This window comes from Globicephala melas, chromosome 11 (genome assembly GCF_963455315.2).
Source record: "Globicephala melas chromosome 11, mGloMel1.2, whole genome shotgun sequence".
NCBI classification, from domain to species: domain Eukaryota; kingdom Metazoa; phylum Chordata; class Mammalia; order Artiodactyla; family Delphinidae; genus Globicephala; species Globicephala melas.
In genome coordinates, this window is record NC_083324.2 from 38,517,589 (window position 1) to 38,531,976 (window position 14,388).

A 14,388-nucleotide genomic window follows, 5' to 3' on the forward strand; every position below is an offset into this window, starting at 1 on the left:
TATGGAATAATAATTTAATGCTCACTGTGGCCCTGACTGAAAGTCAAGCTCAGGCACAAATAGGGCATGGTGGGGGGCCGTGGGGGACAGGGCAAGGGGCTCATAAATAGGGCCCAGCCTGGGTTTGAGTTTAAGGGTAGAGGTTCCTGCTGTGTGGGCCAGGTAGGCCTAGGCAGCCGAGGAAGTGGCACTTGCACTGGCTGCCTTGTCCCAGTCCTCTACAGACATGATGGTGGCTTTGCAGAAGAAGCAATCCTTGTTGTTCATCAGGTGCTGGTTGATGCAGGCTCTACAACAGGGGAGGGCATAAAGATGGCCTGTGCATCCCTGCTGTTCCCCACCCAGCCCCTTGTGCCCGTGCAGCCCACTTACTTGCAGGACTTGTGGCCACAGGGCTGGAACACAGCAGAAATGGGGTGAGCATAGCAGATGGGGCAGAGGTCTTCCTCACTGGTGGGCTGCAGGGAGCAGAGTGCAGGGTGGGCTGGGGTCGGGTGCCCAGACAAGTTGGGTGTACACTACGCACACAGCTGTGGTGACGTGTACTGGGGTTGTGTGGACCCGTATGCTGTGGCCCCACTCACCAGGGAGGCAGCTGCTGCCTGGGCAGATGCAGAGGTCAGGTGTGCCAACATCTGTTCCACCTGGGCCAGTTCCTCAACACTGATGTAATCTGTGTCTGGCGGGTGGTAGGAGGTGTCAGGCCAAATGTGGCCCTAGAACCCAGTGCCTCTTGAGTACTCACTGCCTGGGAATTTGCTCCTCTTAAGACTACTAACCTGGCCCAGCCCCAAATCCCTCTCTTCCCTGACCCACCCCCAGCCTACTCACAGCTCTGTAGGGAGAAGCGCTTCTGGTCAGGGGCAGGCAGGGCAGTGCCAGGGGTAGGGGGCTCTGGCTGCCCCAAGAGATAGCATATGGAGCGGAGCTGGAAGCAGGGATCAGCCAGGAGCACTGATGTGGCTCTCTCTGTCCTAGGTGGGAGAGGGTACAAGGGTAGTCAGAAGCTGGGCCTGTCTGAAATCAGTATCTGTTCGGAGGGGTGGGGGTGGAAAGTCCAGCCTATTTGCATTATTGCCTGGTTCATTCCACCCAGTCTCCCTGCTTCTCTTCAGTCCTCCCAGTAAAGTCCTAGATCCCAGTAAGGACCCACATTGTCGGGTACCAGTTTAAGGGAGCACCACCAGAAGATAATGGAAGTCCACCTGCCCCTTCATTTACGTTAACCCTTAAAAGGAAACAGCTGCCCAATCATATACGTTAACCCTTCAAAGAAAACACCTGTCCCCTCATAAACGTTAACCCTTAAAAGGAAACAACACAAGAAGCTTAAAGGCATGCTTCCCAAGGTTCCGGGAGACGGGCCCTCTGGAAAGCCGCCAGCCAAGCTCAGGCTAGGGTATTGTGGCCCAACTCGCTCACCCTCTGGCGGCCACGCGGGGGCCTATGAACGCCGGGGGACGCGGCTACCCCGCCCCTCCAATGGGAGCCAATGGGAGCCTGAGGCCCCGCCCCCGAGAAATCGCCTCCCGGAGAGTATTTAGAAGCTGAGTGCTCAGAAAGGCACTCAGGAGAGAGCTGGGGAAGCCTGAGAAGGGAGTGCTGAGCAGAGCGTGGCCCCAACTCAACCCAAAATCTGGAGCCGGGCAGCTGGAGCGGTCGGCCTTGCGGGACGGAGCCCGCATACTGTCTCGCTGGCCACTGGCCATTTAGCGCCCCGCACTTCTAGCCGGATGTGAAGTGGGTGAGTCTCGGAGCTGCGCCCCGCACCAAGCTGCCCTGTCCCACCCTTGGCAGCCGCCGCCATGGCCCGGCTGGTGCTGCAGGGCACACTGCTGTGCATGCTGCGTGTCGGATTAATGAGCACCCTGGACTCCGAGGGCTTCCTGTCCCCTGCGCCTCATAACTGTCCCTACAAATGTGTCTGCGCTGCCGACCTCCTGAGCTGCGCCGGCCTGGGGCTGCAGGATGTGCCGGGCGCGTTACCAGCTGCAGCTGCAGACCTCGACCTGAGCCACAATGCGCTGCAGCGCCTGCGCCCCGGCTGGTTGGCGCCCCTCTCCCGGCTCCGCGCCCTGCGTTTAAATCACAACGAGCTGGATACGCTAGGTCCGGGAGTTTTCACCAATGCCAGCGGCCTGCGGCTGCTCGATTTATCATCTAACGCCCTGCGGGCCCTGGGCCGCCACGACCTCGACGGCCTGGGGGAGCTCAAGATGCTGCTTCTGTTCAATAACCGCCTGGCACACTTAGACGAGCAGGCCTTCCACGGCCTGGGCGCGCTCAGTCGTCTCTACCTGGGCTGCAATGAACTTGCGTCCTTCTCTTTCAATCACCTGCACGGCCTGGGCACGACCCACCTACGTACTCTGGATCTCTCCTCCAACCACCTAGGACGCATCCCTGTACCTGACCTGGCTTCACTGCCAGCCTTTCTCAAGAACGGCCTTTACTTGCACAACAACCCATTACCCTGTGACTGCCGTCTCTACCATCTGCTGCAACGCTGGCACCAGCGGGGGCTCAGCGCTGTGAGCGACTTCGCGGGCGAGTACACATGCCTGGCCTTCAAGGTACCCACCTCCCGCGTGCGCTTCTTTGAGCACAGCCGTGTCTTTGAGAACTGCTCAGCTGCCCTGGCTCGGGGCCTAGAGCAGCCTGAAGAACAGCTGCATGTGCAGGTGGGGCAGTCCCTGAGGCTACACTGCAACACCAGCGCCCCAGCCGTGCACATTGCCTGGGTCTCGCCGCAGCATGAGCTGCTTGTGGCACCAGGGTCTCGCAACGGCAGCATCGCAGTGCGGGCTGATGGCAGCCTGGCCATCAGCAACGTGCAGCCATGGCACGAGGGTGTCTTTGTGTGCCTGGCTACTGGACCCCACCTGCATCACAACCAGACACACGAGTACAACGTAAGTGTGCACTTTCCACACCCTGAGCCTGACACTTTCAACACGGGCTTCACCACGCTGCTGGGCTGCGCCGTGGGCCTGGTGCTCGTGCTGCTCTACCTGTTCACGCCACCCTGCCCCGGCTGCCGCAGCTGCTACCATCACACCTGCCGCTGCCGCCGCTGGCCCCGAACACCCAGCCCACTCCAGGAGCTGAGCGCACAGTCCTCAGTGCTCAGCACCACGCCGCCCGACGCACCGAGACGCAAGGCCAGTGTCCACAAGCACGTGGTCTTTCTGGAACCTGGCAGGAGAAGCCTCAATGGTCGTGTGCAGCTAGCGGTAGCTGAAGACTTTGATCTCCACAATCCCTTGGGCCTGCGGCTCAAGGCTGGCTCTGAGTCCACTAGCTCCACAGGCTCTGAGGGTCTGGTGATGACCTAGGCTGCCCAGGGGCCCCACCAAGGCCACTGCCTGCCCACTGCTTGCCCTGCTCCCCGCTGCTGCCCAGAGAAGTGCCAGATGCTGGTGGGAAGCACTGGGCTTGGTCCTCCAGCCTCCTGTGTGGGCCTCGACATAAACCACAGCAACACCACTCACTGGTAGAGGGGCTGAAGTCCCCAACTCTCTCCTGCTTCTCCCCAGCAACACAGGACCAAAACATCCCAGGACCTAGCAGGGCCTACCTGTGCCCACATGAGGATTGGAACCGAGGGCCATCTGGAAGAGCCCTTGCATTAGAGCCCCAGGTTCACCCGCAGGGGCTAAGGCAGCCATCAAGGAGAGTCGTGGTGAAGAATTGAAGCATGACCACCTTCTGCTTCCCAAGGGGACAGGAGTGGCCCACAGGGGAAAAGGAGGAAGACTTCAAAGGAAGACTGAGTCCCCACCCCGAGGGTGGAAAGAGGAATTACAAGCCCTCCCTCTGGTGAAATGTGACTCCCCACGCACCAACATTCAAGCTACTTGAAGCTTCACGAGTCCATGCAGTCTGGTGAGAAGGCAACCAGCAGGCAAGGCTCCTCAAGAGACCTCCAGGGGCATCACTGGCACTTGAGGGCAGAGCCTCTCCCATGGTCTCACAAGACAATGGTAAGGGGCACCAATGACCTGTTCCCCCAGCTTTTCAGCAGTAAAAAGCCTGCTGAGCATGGCTAAGATGGGAGGGCTGAGCCGGAACTTGCTGTCTCCCAAGGGCAGAATCCTCTTAAGGGCTGGCACTGGTATCAGCCTAATGGCTGAAGCAGTGCCCTGGCTTCATATGCATCTCACCACTCCCACGGCAGGGAGGCAGGGAAGCGGGGACTGGGAACCCCTCCTGAGTGAGGGCTGAGCTGGGGGGCCCACAAGTGTCCTGGATCCAGCTATCATGGAATTTCTTAATAAAGGTAGTACATGCTCGTCGTTGGAGCCTTCACAGACACAGATGGCAGTATGTGTGCTCAGCTCTTAACCCCAGCAGTGTGTCCCTGGATATCACAGGATGGCACCCCGCCCTTAGCACAGTCTTAGTTCCCCTGCCCCTGCCTGAGGCACAGCCACAGCCAGCGGCTCTGCCCATGGGCCAGGGCACCCTGCTCTGTGGAGCTCCTGGATTCTCCTACTTTAGGCTGCTGCTGGTGCTGCTGCCGCCACCTACTCAGTTCATACCTCACTACCTTCCTTCCAGCTCCAGACCTGACGCTGAAGTCCATGTGAGAGATGAGCTTTGGAAGGCCCTGCCCAGCCCCCTCCCCATCAGACAAGCCCAGCACCCACAGGGGACCCCAGCCCCTAACACTCACCCTGAGGCTGGGCCGTGCACCAGGAGTCGTACCAGGATGCCTGTCACTGCCACCAGAATAGGGTAGTGGTCCACACTCTCCAGGCCTAAGGGAAAGGGAAGGAAGGGGATGAGCTACCCAAGTGGTCCCGCTGCAGGGGCTCCATCCCTGCCCAGCTGACATCATCGTCATTCACACTTCCCACCCTCCTCCCCACAGAAGGCTGAGCTAGGCTGGGGGTGCCAAGCCAGGCTGTCCCAGTGCAGAATGTAGAATCAGGCAGCACTGCTCCTGGCAGAGGAACCAAGGCCTGTGGTGTGTTGGGTACAGGGCTTCTAGGTCCTCACCAGGCAGCCGCAGGGTGACCACGCGGTCAAACAGGTTCCTCTCAGCTGTCACCCGGTTCAGCACCTGGTTCAGCAGCTGTGAGGGCAGGAGCACATTGGTGGATGGGTGGGCTCACACCACTGGGGTGTCCCCAGGGTCCCAACCACCCTTGCCCAGATGGACACACCTGTGCGAGACGCCGCAGCAGCATCTCAGAGGTAGGCTGGGCCCAGTCGAGGAATATCTCAGGCACCAGCGTGATGGTCATCTCCAAGACACGCAGCAGGCTGACCGAGAGGTCAAAGCAGGTGGCACATACCTTGAGCTGCCGGCTGTCCACAAAGTTCCGCTCCAGGCGTTCAGCAGCCTGCTGGATCTGAGCCACCAACGTGGGGGCAGCAGTCAGTGGTCTGGCCACACTGCAGATTGTGCCTCATCCTCTGCAACCCCCTGGCCCACAAGGTCCCTCCGTGACCTACCTCCTGGATCATGCCGATAAACTCAGAGAAGGCCCAGTTGAGCTGGTTGAGGACGCTGTTGAGGAAGCTGGGTGCCACGTCAGGACCCTCCCGCAACAGGTCTGCCATGTGCTGCTGCAGCAGGGTGGAGGGGCAGGGCTCTGTGGGGACATCGGGAGGGGCATCATCGGGACTCCAGTCAGCGGCCCCTGCCCGTCTGCCTCTGTCCTCACTCACAGGCCGTTGGTGTAAGGGCAGAAAGACAGCTCCCTGGGAACACTCAGGTCTTGAAGGCAGGGGGACAGGGTGCAGTGCTGCCTGGGGGTCAGGGCTAAATCTGTCCCCTCCCTCTGCTGGGCCAACCACAGGCTGCAGTTGTTCCCAATGCCTCCCCCACCCCCAGTTCTAGAACCGCCCCCAAGCCCCAGCCTGATCCCCAGAAAGTTCTCAGTCACATGCCCTTCAGGAAGGGCTAGACCTAGACGGGGCAACCTAGACCCCTCTTCACTCGTATCAAGGCCATTTCTCCCAAGAGCCTCCTCTGAGCCCTGCCATCCTCCACTGTCCTCTGCTGCCCTTGGCCTGGCCTTAGCATACGGCTGAGGTGGTGGGCGCCAAGTCTGGGCTGACAGGCAGCAGTAACCAGAGCCCTCAGCCACACCGGGCTAGGCATACCTCCCCCCCCGCAAATCAATAGTTCCTACAGCAGCAGGATGCATATCTGGCCCCACTGCTGTTCTCCACTTGCAGCTCAGGTCCACCCTGGAGGCAGGACCAAGGCAACTGGCAAGGACTTGCTGTGTGACTCTGCACAAGGAACTTGGCCTCTGGGGACCCCTTTAGGCCCAAACACTCCCACAAGGGCAGAAACATACCACATGGGCTAAAGAGAGCCACTGTGTGGGGTGAGTACAGCATGTGGCAGGCAGATTCTGCAAGCAAGACAGCCCAAGACCCTGGGCTGGGCCCAGTGAAGGTCCTCAGGCTCACAGGGCTTTGCTGGACCATAGGCCCAGGACAGAAAATGCAGACTTTGCTCCCAACCAAAGGCCACTTCCTCCAGGAAGCCCCATGGACACCCTTTGGGGCCCTGGCCAACCCTTAGTCTGTGCCCCTGCCTTGACTCAGGTATCCAGGGTCTGGCACCAGCTAGTGAAAGTAAAGGGGCAGAAGGACATGGTGTTGGGACAAGGCTGGAGGTCAGGGAGCTGGTTCAGAGGGCAAGGGATAGGGTCATCACTTTGCATAAGCTGCCAGCAGCCTGGGAAGATGCTGCCCCTTTTCACTGTGACACATGCAGACCGTTCAGGACCAAAGGGCACACATGGGACTGGAGAGCAAGACTCAAGAGCACCAGAGTGTCCTTAGACTGGGAGGAAGCAGGGAAATGGAAACCCCAGGGGATACACAGGGGGTTTGGGGCCCAACACGAGTCCAGGACTGAGGCTGGAAGAAGTGGGAAAGTCTGCGAGAACGCAAGAGCAGCGGGTGAGGGCCCCCGCCTGCCAAACCTGGATACTCACTCTGGAGGCTGGGCAAATTGGCATCCTCAGGTTTGGTTTTCAGCAGGTGTGGCAGCCGTGTATAGCGGTACCCGAACCCACAGCCCTGGGGGTGGAGTTGGCGGGAGGTCAGTGGGGCAGGGCAACCTCTCCCTCCAGCCAGCCATAGCCACCTCCTCTCCAGCCAGGCTTACCCTCCAGAGCCGCACCAGGATCCAGTTGGTCTGGGCCCAGGGCCGCTGCTCATAGGGAGCCAGGAGACTCCTCACCATGGCGATACGCCTGTGAGAGCAATGGGTGGTAGGCACGGGGTGACGCTAGTGCTGTGCAGGGCAGAGTGCGTGCCCCCCTGCCCCTGGGCCCCCACTCACTGCTCCTCAGGGATCCGCTCCACGGCCCGCAGAGAGTTTGGGTAGCACACGTAGCTGGCCAGGGCCTGCATCAGCGAGTCACGGATATCTGCTGGGACAGGTCATGCCTCAGCAGGTGCCTGGCATGAGCCCTGGTGCCCATGCCTCATACCCACCTGGCTGGCATTGTGCGCAGAGAATAGCCAGCCAGAGGTACCATCCCGTCCGTCCCCGTCTCCCCCAGCCCTCTGTCGGGCACCTCACCAGTGCCCACGATGCGTGTGTCGGCAAAGTGTTTGGCAAGGATGGCAGCCAGACGGGTCAGGGTCTCTTCATAGCCTGCAGGGTTGGGTAGTAGGATGAGCTGATCGGGAGTGCGAACTCCAGAGGCAGCACACCCCTTGGTGGGTGGGCTTGGGTAGTGGGCTCCAGAGCTAGCTCCAAGGGCTAGTCTGGGCCCAAGCTGACATCTGGGGACTTTAGGCAGGGCATTCACTAACAGTTGGTAAGAGTTGAAGGCACAGACTCATTGTGGGCGTTGGGCGGGTCCCAGCAGGAGGATAGGTCCTGACAAAGAGTCCTCCTGCCTGGGCTCAAACCCATCTCAGCACACACACTGGAGGGCTCAGCAAAGTCCCCTGGGCACCCACAGCCCCACCTCTGAGGACAACAAAGCCTGCACTGAGGCCTAGGGCAGGGCAAGGGGACAGGCCAGGAGCGTAAAAGCCCACAGCCTAGTCCAGACATAAACTGCCAAGCCCAGCCTGGAATCAGTGGTCTGCAAGAAGCCCAGACTCCTATGTGGCCACCAGCAGGGCCCCCCTACTCCTTGCTGTGATCTGCAAAGACAAGCCACTCTGCCCCTGCATGGGATGCCACACCCCATGGCCAGCGCCAGGGCAGCAGGGTAAGAGGCCAGCTGGCTCCTGGGCCACAGAAGCACCAAGAAGGAAGTGAAAGCCGGGGTGGGGTGGGGCGGGGCAGGGTGGGTGGGGTAGGGGTGATCCCCACACCCTGTACTCCATTTCGTCTGTTTCCCTCCTAACACCAGGGAGGAGCTGTTGGTTCTATGGCTGCTGGTACTAGGACAGGGCTCTCCACCATGTGGGACTTTTGCAAATGCTTGTGTGATGCTGGGCAGAGCCTCACCTGCTCCCCACGTGGGATGTGTGAGGCTGGGCCACGAGGGCTCAGAACAGGGCTTCTAGGGCTCACTCCAGAGGCCCCCTTTTCTGTCCCCTCCCAGGCTGAATGGCCCCATCACCTGGGAGCTCCTCCATGCTGTGCACAGGGCCAAAGTAATTCTTGAGAGCACTGTAGCTGTTGATGGCCACACTCAGGTAGAATTCGGGCATGAAGGCAAAGAGAGGACCTGTGCGGTCTCCATGCTCGATGGTCCGCAGGCAGACACGCAGCAGCCAGTAGATGTCCTGCATCTTCTCCTGTGGGAGGCACACAGGGTGTTGCTGGGCTGTTCATGGGAGGGGTCACAGGGGGTGTGGCCCGGTCTGGAGATTAGGAAAGGCCTCCCAGGAACATGACATGAGAACTGGATTCCAGGAAGTGGGAGCAGTGGCTCAGGTAGGAGCAATCAAGCACTGTACTGGGCAGGCAAGACAGGCCACCAGCCTGGATAGGGCAGCACTACAACCCCAACCAGAATCCTGGGTTGCAATTTTTTAAGGTACAGAAGGTGTTAAGCGAGAGGGTGCCATGTGACCAGAAGCCTGTGTTGGAACACTGCCCAGAGCAGAAGGGGCTGCAGGGACAAGTGGGGACAAGGCAGTGAGGAAGCTACAGCCTTGGCTAGGCCCAAGACAGCAAAGGGACTGGATGGCCAGGCATGCGGATGCACCGATTGGCTGTGAGGGCAAGGGAATGGTCGCAACAAGAACAGGGCCCACATTTCTGTGCGTAATGGAGCCTCCATGGAGGCTGGAAGTCCTGGGGGAGAAGCAGGCCTGGTGAAGGGCAGAGGGGATGTGGCTTAGGACATGTGGAGCATGAGGTGCCCAGCGATGCCCCCAAAGAGTTGGTGTTAAGGAGGCAGGCAGAAAATGAGTCTGGAGCTCAGAGGAGAAGGTGGTGTGAAGGTCAAAGGCAGCATGACTGCTGGTGGAACAGAGGCCACGGAAAGCAGACAAAACCTGCCAAGGGCCCAGTTCCCCACAGTATGGTTTCCAGATAGTCTATCCCACAAAAGGGGCCAGGAGGGGTCACCAACCAGAGTGAGGCCCTAGGCCCCAGTCCAGACCCATAGCACCACATCTCCTGGAGTGGAGCCAGAGCAGCTGCACTTTCCACCAGCTCTCTGATGTGCTCTCAAACCTGAGAGCCCGAGAAGATGTAAGCAAGAAGTCAGAGGGTGGCCCTAGGCCTGGAAGTACACACGGACAGGGAGGCCTACAGGAGCTGGCGTCACCGAAGGCCAGAGAAGACCGAGTCTGAGGAAAGGATGGCAATGGCACCGACGCGGCCAAGGGGGCCACTGTAATGGGAGAGGAGATGTGTCCACAAAGGGAGGGGGGGAGCTTGACAGACACCTTGCAAGACTATTTCAGAAAAGTGGAGGAGCCTGATCTGGGCAAAGAGTGAAGAGAAGATGAGGAAGCCAAGACACAGAGAAGGAAGGAGAGAGCGGTAGTGTAAGCAGATGTACAGTGAGAGAAAGGCATCACGGGCCTTTTCCTTTAGTAATGGGAGAAGCTGAAGGAGCAGGAGGCAAGAGGGTAAGCATTGCAAATGTAGAAGAAAAAAAAAGGCAGTTCAACATAATAAAGGCTGTATTATGAAAAGTCCATAGCTCACATCATACTCAATGGTGAAAGAATGACAGGCTTTCCCCTAAGATCAAGAACAAGACAAGGTGTCTGCTTTTGCCACTTCTATTCAACATAGTATTGGGAGTTCTAGCCAGAATTAGGCCAGAAAAAGAAGTAAAAGCCATCTACGTTAGAAAGGAGGGAGTATGGGACTTCCCTGGTGGTCCAGTGGTTAAGACTCCACGCTCCCAATGCAGGGGGCCTGGGTTCGATCCCTGGTCAAGGAACTAGATCCCACATGCATGCCACAACTAAGAGTCTGCATGCTGCAACTAAAGAGCCTGCATGCCGCAATGAAGATCTTGCATGCTGCAACTAAGACCCGGCACAGCCAAATAAATAAATAAATATATATATATATATATATATTTTTTTTAAAGGAGAGAGTAAAATTATCTCTGTTTGCAGATGACATGATCTTATATGTAGAAAACCCTAAAGATTCCACCAAAAAACTATTAGAATTAATAAACGAGTTCAGGAAATTTGCAGGATACAAAATCGACACACAAAAATCAATTGTGTTTCTATACACAAGCAAGGAACAATCCAAAAAGGAAATTGAGAAAATAATTCTATTTACATTAGAATCAAAATTAATTAAACAGGTGTAAATTTAACCAAGGAAGTGAAACACTTGAAACACTGAAAACTATGAAATGTCACTCAAAGAAATTTTAAAAGGTACAAACAAATGGAAAGACATCCCACGTTCATGGACTGGAAGACTTAATATCGTCAGATGTCAATACTACCCAAAGCAATCTACAGTTTTAATGTAATTCCTATAAAAGTCCCAATGGATTTTTTTTTTTGCAGACATAGAAAAAACTATTCTAAAATTCCTTTCGAATCTCAAGGGACCCCAAATAGCCAAAACAATCTTGAAATAGAACAAAGCTGCAGATCTCACACTTCCTGATTGCAAAACTTATTGTGAAGCTACAATAATCAAAACACTATGGTAGGGCTTCCCTGGTGGTGCAGTGGTTGAGAGTCCGCCTGCCAATGCAGGGGACATGGGTTCGAGTCCTGGTCCGGGAAGATCCCACATGCTGCCCGCATGCAGCAACCAAGACCCAACGCAACCAAAAATAATAAAATAAATTAAAAAAAAAAAACAACAGTGTGGTACTGGCATAAACATAGACATACAGACCAATGGAATAGAGAGCCCCCCACCCCCAAACCCTCACATATATGGTCAAATGATTTTTGACAAGGGTGCCAAGACCATTCAATGGGGAAAGGACAGTCTTTTCAATAAACGGTGCTGGGAACACTGGATATCCACATACAAAAGAATGAAGTTGGACCATTATCTCACATCATATACAAAAATTACCTTAAAATGGGTCACAGACCTAAACTTAAGAGCTAAAAACTCTTAGAAGAAAACATAGTGGAAAACCTTCACGACCTTGGATTTGATAATGATTTCTTGGATATCACAACAAAAGCATAGGCAAGAAAAGAAAAAAATAGATAAATTAGACTTCATCAAAATTAAAAAATGTGCATCAAAGGACACAATCAAAAGAGAAAATGGGAGAAAATATTTATAAATCATAATCTGCTAAAGGGTTGGTACCCAGGATATATAAAGAACTCCTACAAATCAAAAACAGAAAAACAATCTGATTTAAAAATGGGCAAAAGGATTGAATAGACATTTCTCCAAAGAAGGATATACAAATGAACAATAATTACATGAAAAGATGCTCAACATCACTAATCACTAGGGAAATGCAAATCAAAACCACAATGAAATACCACTTTACACAGATTAGGATTACTATTAATAAAAAAAAATTTCTGAGAAACAAGTGTTGGCAAGGATAGGCAGAAATCAGAACCCTGTGCCCTGCTAGTGGGAATGGTGCAACCACTATGAAAAACAATATGGCAGTTTCTCAAAAAAATTAAAAATAGAATTACTATATGATCCAGCAATTTTGCTTCTGGGTATATACCCAAAATAATTAAAAAACAGGATCTTGAAAAAGTATTTGCACACCCATGTTCGTAGCTGCATTATTCACAATAGCCAAAAGGTGGAAGCAACTCAAATGTCCATAGATGGATTAACAGATAAATAAAATGTGGTATATACACACAATGGAATATTATTCAGCCTTAAAAAGGAAAGAAATCCTAACACATGCTACAACATAGATGAACCATGAGACCATTATGCTAGGTGAAATAAGCCAGTGACAAAAATTCCACTTATATGAGGTACTAGAGCAGTCAAATTCACAGAGACAGAAAGTAGAACAGTGGTTGTCGGGGACTGAAGTGAAGGGGGGAATGGGAATTAGTGGATATAAGTTTCAGTTTGGGGAGATGAAAAGAGTTCTGGAGACTGGTTGCACAGCAATAAATATACTTAACACTGCTGAACTGTACATTTAAAATGATTAAGATGATAAGTTACATATTGTATTTTACCGCAACTTTTTAAAATGGTTAAGATGGTAAACTTTATGTTGTGTATATTTTATCACAATTTTAAAAGAAGGTACAAAGATGGGAGGGTGAGGTTCCTAAGAAGACAGTGTGGGAGGGGATGGCAAGATCGCCTAGGGAAGTGGACAGGCATGAAATCCTGGTGGTGGGATGACAGTGACCATCTTTGTGGGGCTGGAGCAAGGTGGTCTGTGGCAAGAGAGAACAGAGGGGTAAAAGGCAGAGGCGGTTTGGGTTGGGGAGGAGTCACCAGAAGAAAGAGCAGTATAGACAGGGATACCAAGCGCCTTGATCACCCAGTTATGGGGGAGGGGCACGCCCAAGAAGGTGAACAGATGCCCTACATGGGCACCTGGGGAGCATCCCAAGGCACTCACTTGTGGAGGGGGAGACGTCAGGGGAGGTGGGGAGATAAAACAAGTGCGGCGGGTCCGGGGCCTGGGGTGGCGGGAGTCAAAACATGGTCGCTGCGGGAGTGCACCGTCTGTCCGTCTACCCCGGGAGGACAGGGACTCAGCTTTCTGGTTCACTACTGAGTGTCCCCAGTGTCAGGATGGCACCTGGCATCCTCCAGGCTCTGGGCATGTTAATAAATGAACGAGTGAGTGAATGAGTGAGAAGAGAACAAGCCAGTGGCCTCGAGTGGGAGGGGAGTCAGAGAGAAGCAGATGCAGATGCAGGGTGAGGCTTGGGAGAGGTCACAGAGCCCCTGATGCGCTGGGAGAGGAGCAGGGGCAGCGGACAGTGGGAGGCAGGTAGAGACAGGCTGTTCCTTGAATGGAGGGTTATGAGCTGCATGGGGAAGTGGGGTCTACAAATGGCATCTACTTAAGTTCATGGGGCATGAAAAGTTCAGGGGATGTGGCACTAGGTGGGGAGGGAGGATGAGGAGCGGGGAGGGGGCACGTGTGTGCCAGAGGCCCAGGAAGGCAGGGAGCACTGAGGGGCTGGCACAACCCTGCCCAATCAGTGACTAGTCCGGGGGCTTGGGGAGGGCAGCAGCTGCTGGCCTAGGCCACACCGCTCACCTGGGAGTAAACGGTGGCATGGACCCAGGCAAGACGGCGACTTAGGTGATCCAGCTTTTCTGAGAAAACCTTCTGGCTCTTCGTCAACTCTGCAAGGATGTCCTTCCTCTGCCACCCAAGGAGAAGGGAGGAGAGGACAATCAGGACATGGCCCCGTGCCCAGACCCACGCAGCCTAGCAGGGGCCCCACTGGTGCCCGGGGCAGGCAAAGGGTTGGGCGGACCCAGCTCCACTCTTCAAAACCCTCCTCAGCCTCTGACCTGCTGGTGAGCCTGAGCAAGACAGGGCCACAGGTGCCCCTCAGAATGTGGAAGTGAGACGCAGCTGAGGGCATGTGAGATGAGCCCCTGGCTGGGACATCCCAGGGACTCCACGCTAGAACTGCAGCTCCGGCAGCTGCTTTTGCCCTGGACAAGCGCAGGGTTCTGTAGACAGGTGGGAGCCAGGGGCTGCCAGGAAAGCCCAGACTGGGCATTCTTGGCTCTGTTCCCCAGGCCAGAGAGCTACGGCAGAGGGGCTCCAGGGGAGGGAAGGAGGGAGGGAGGGAGGCCCTGCTTCCTGCTGACTCTGCAAGTGGCCGAGGAAGTACTCAGGGTCGAATCCATAATTGATGAGGAGAGTGGGTGTGCGTCAGCACTTAGTGGCCAGGGTGGGGGCACCCTGGCACAGGCCATGGCTGGCTGACGGGGCTCAGGCCGTGCCTAGCCCTGGTGCCAGCCCCACTCTCACTGATGTGGTCTGCCCGGGGCGGGGGTGGGGAAGAGGAGAACTGCTGGGC

At 55.5% G+C, this 14,388-nt stretch overlaps 2 protein-coding genes across 2 annotated transcripts in view; one reads left to right on the forward strand and one right to left on the reverse strand.

The window, feature by feature from the left end:
• Positions 1 to 14,388, reverse strand: part of RNF123 (ring finger protein 123) — a 27,412-nt gene continuing 13,024 nt past the window's right edge. The window contains exons 25-38 of the mRNA XM_030867135.3: positions 13,611 to 13,718; positions 8,556 to 8,733; positions 7,556 to 7,630; positions 7,313 to 7,400; positions 7,136 to 7,223; positions 6,963 to 7,047; positions 5,461 to 5,600; positions 5,169 to 5,357; positions 5,002 to 5,077; positions 4,676 to 4,760; positions 832 to 974; positions 585 to 679; positions 373 to 458; positions 1 to 289 (exon numbers count right to left, since the gene is read on the reverse strand). Of these exons, the coding sequence (XP_030722995.1) occupies positions 169 to 289; positions 373 to 458; positions 585 to 679; positions 832 to 974; positions 4,676 to 4,760; positions 5,002 to 5,077; positions 5,169 to 5,357; positions 5,461 to 5,600; positions 6,963 to 7,047; positions 7,136 to 7,223; positions 7,313 to 7,400; positions 7,556 to 7,630; positions 8,556 to 8,733; positions 13,611 to 13,718 (1,557 nt within the window). The 3' untranslated portion in view covers positions 1 to 168. The remainder of the gene's footprint in view (positions 290 to 372; positions 459 to 584; positions 680 to 831; positions 975 to 4,675; positions 4,761 to 5,001; positions 5,078 to 5,168; positions 5,358 to 5,460; positions 5,601 to 6,962; positions 7,048 to 7,135; positions 7,224 to 7,312; positions 7,401 to 7,555; positions 7,631 to 8,555; positions 8,734 to 13,610; positions 13,719 to 14,388) is intronic.
• Positions 1,806 to 4,312, forward strand: AMIGO3 (adhesion molecule with Ig like domain 3). The gene has a single exon (XM_030867141.2). It carries the CDS (start codon positions 1,806 to 1,808, stop codon positions 3,333 to 3,335), a length of 1,530 nt encoding a protein of 509 aa, XP_030723001.2. The 3' UTR covers positions 3,336 to 4,312.

Excerpts from the sequence above, each read along its gene's own strand:
- AMIGO3 (XM_030867141.2), top strand. The coding sequence starts at position 1,806 with ATGGCCCGGCTGGTGCTGCAGGGCACACTGCTGTGCATGCTGCGTGTC.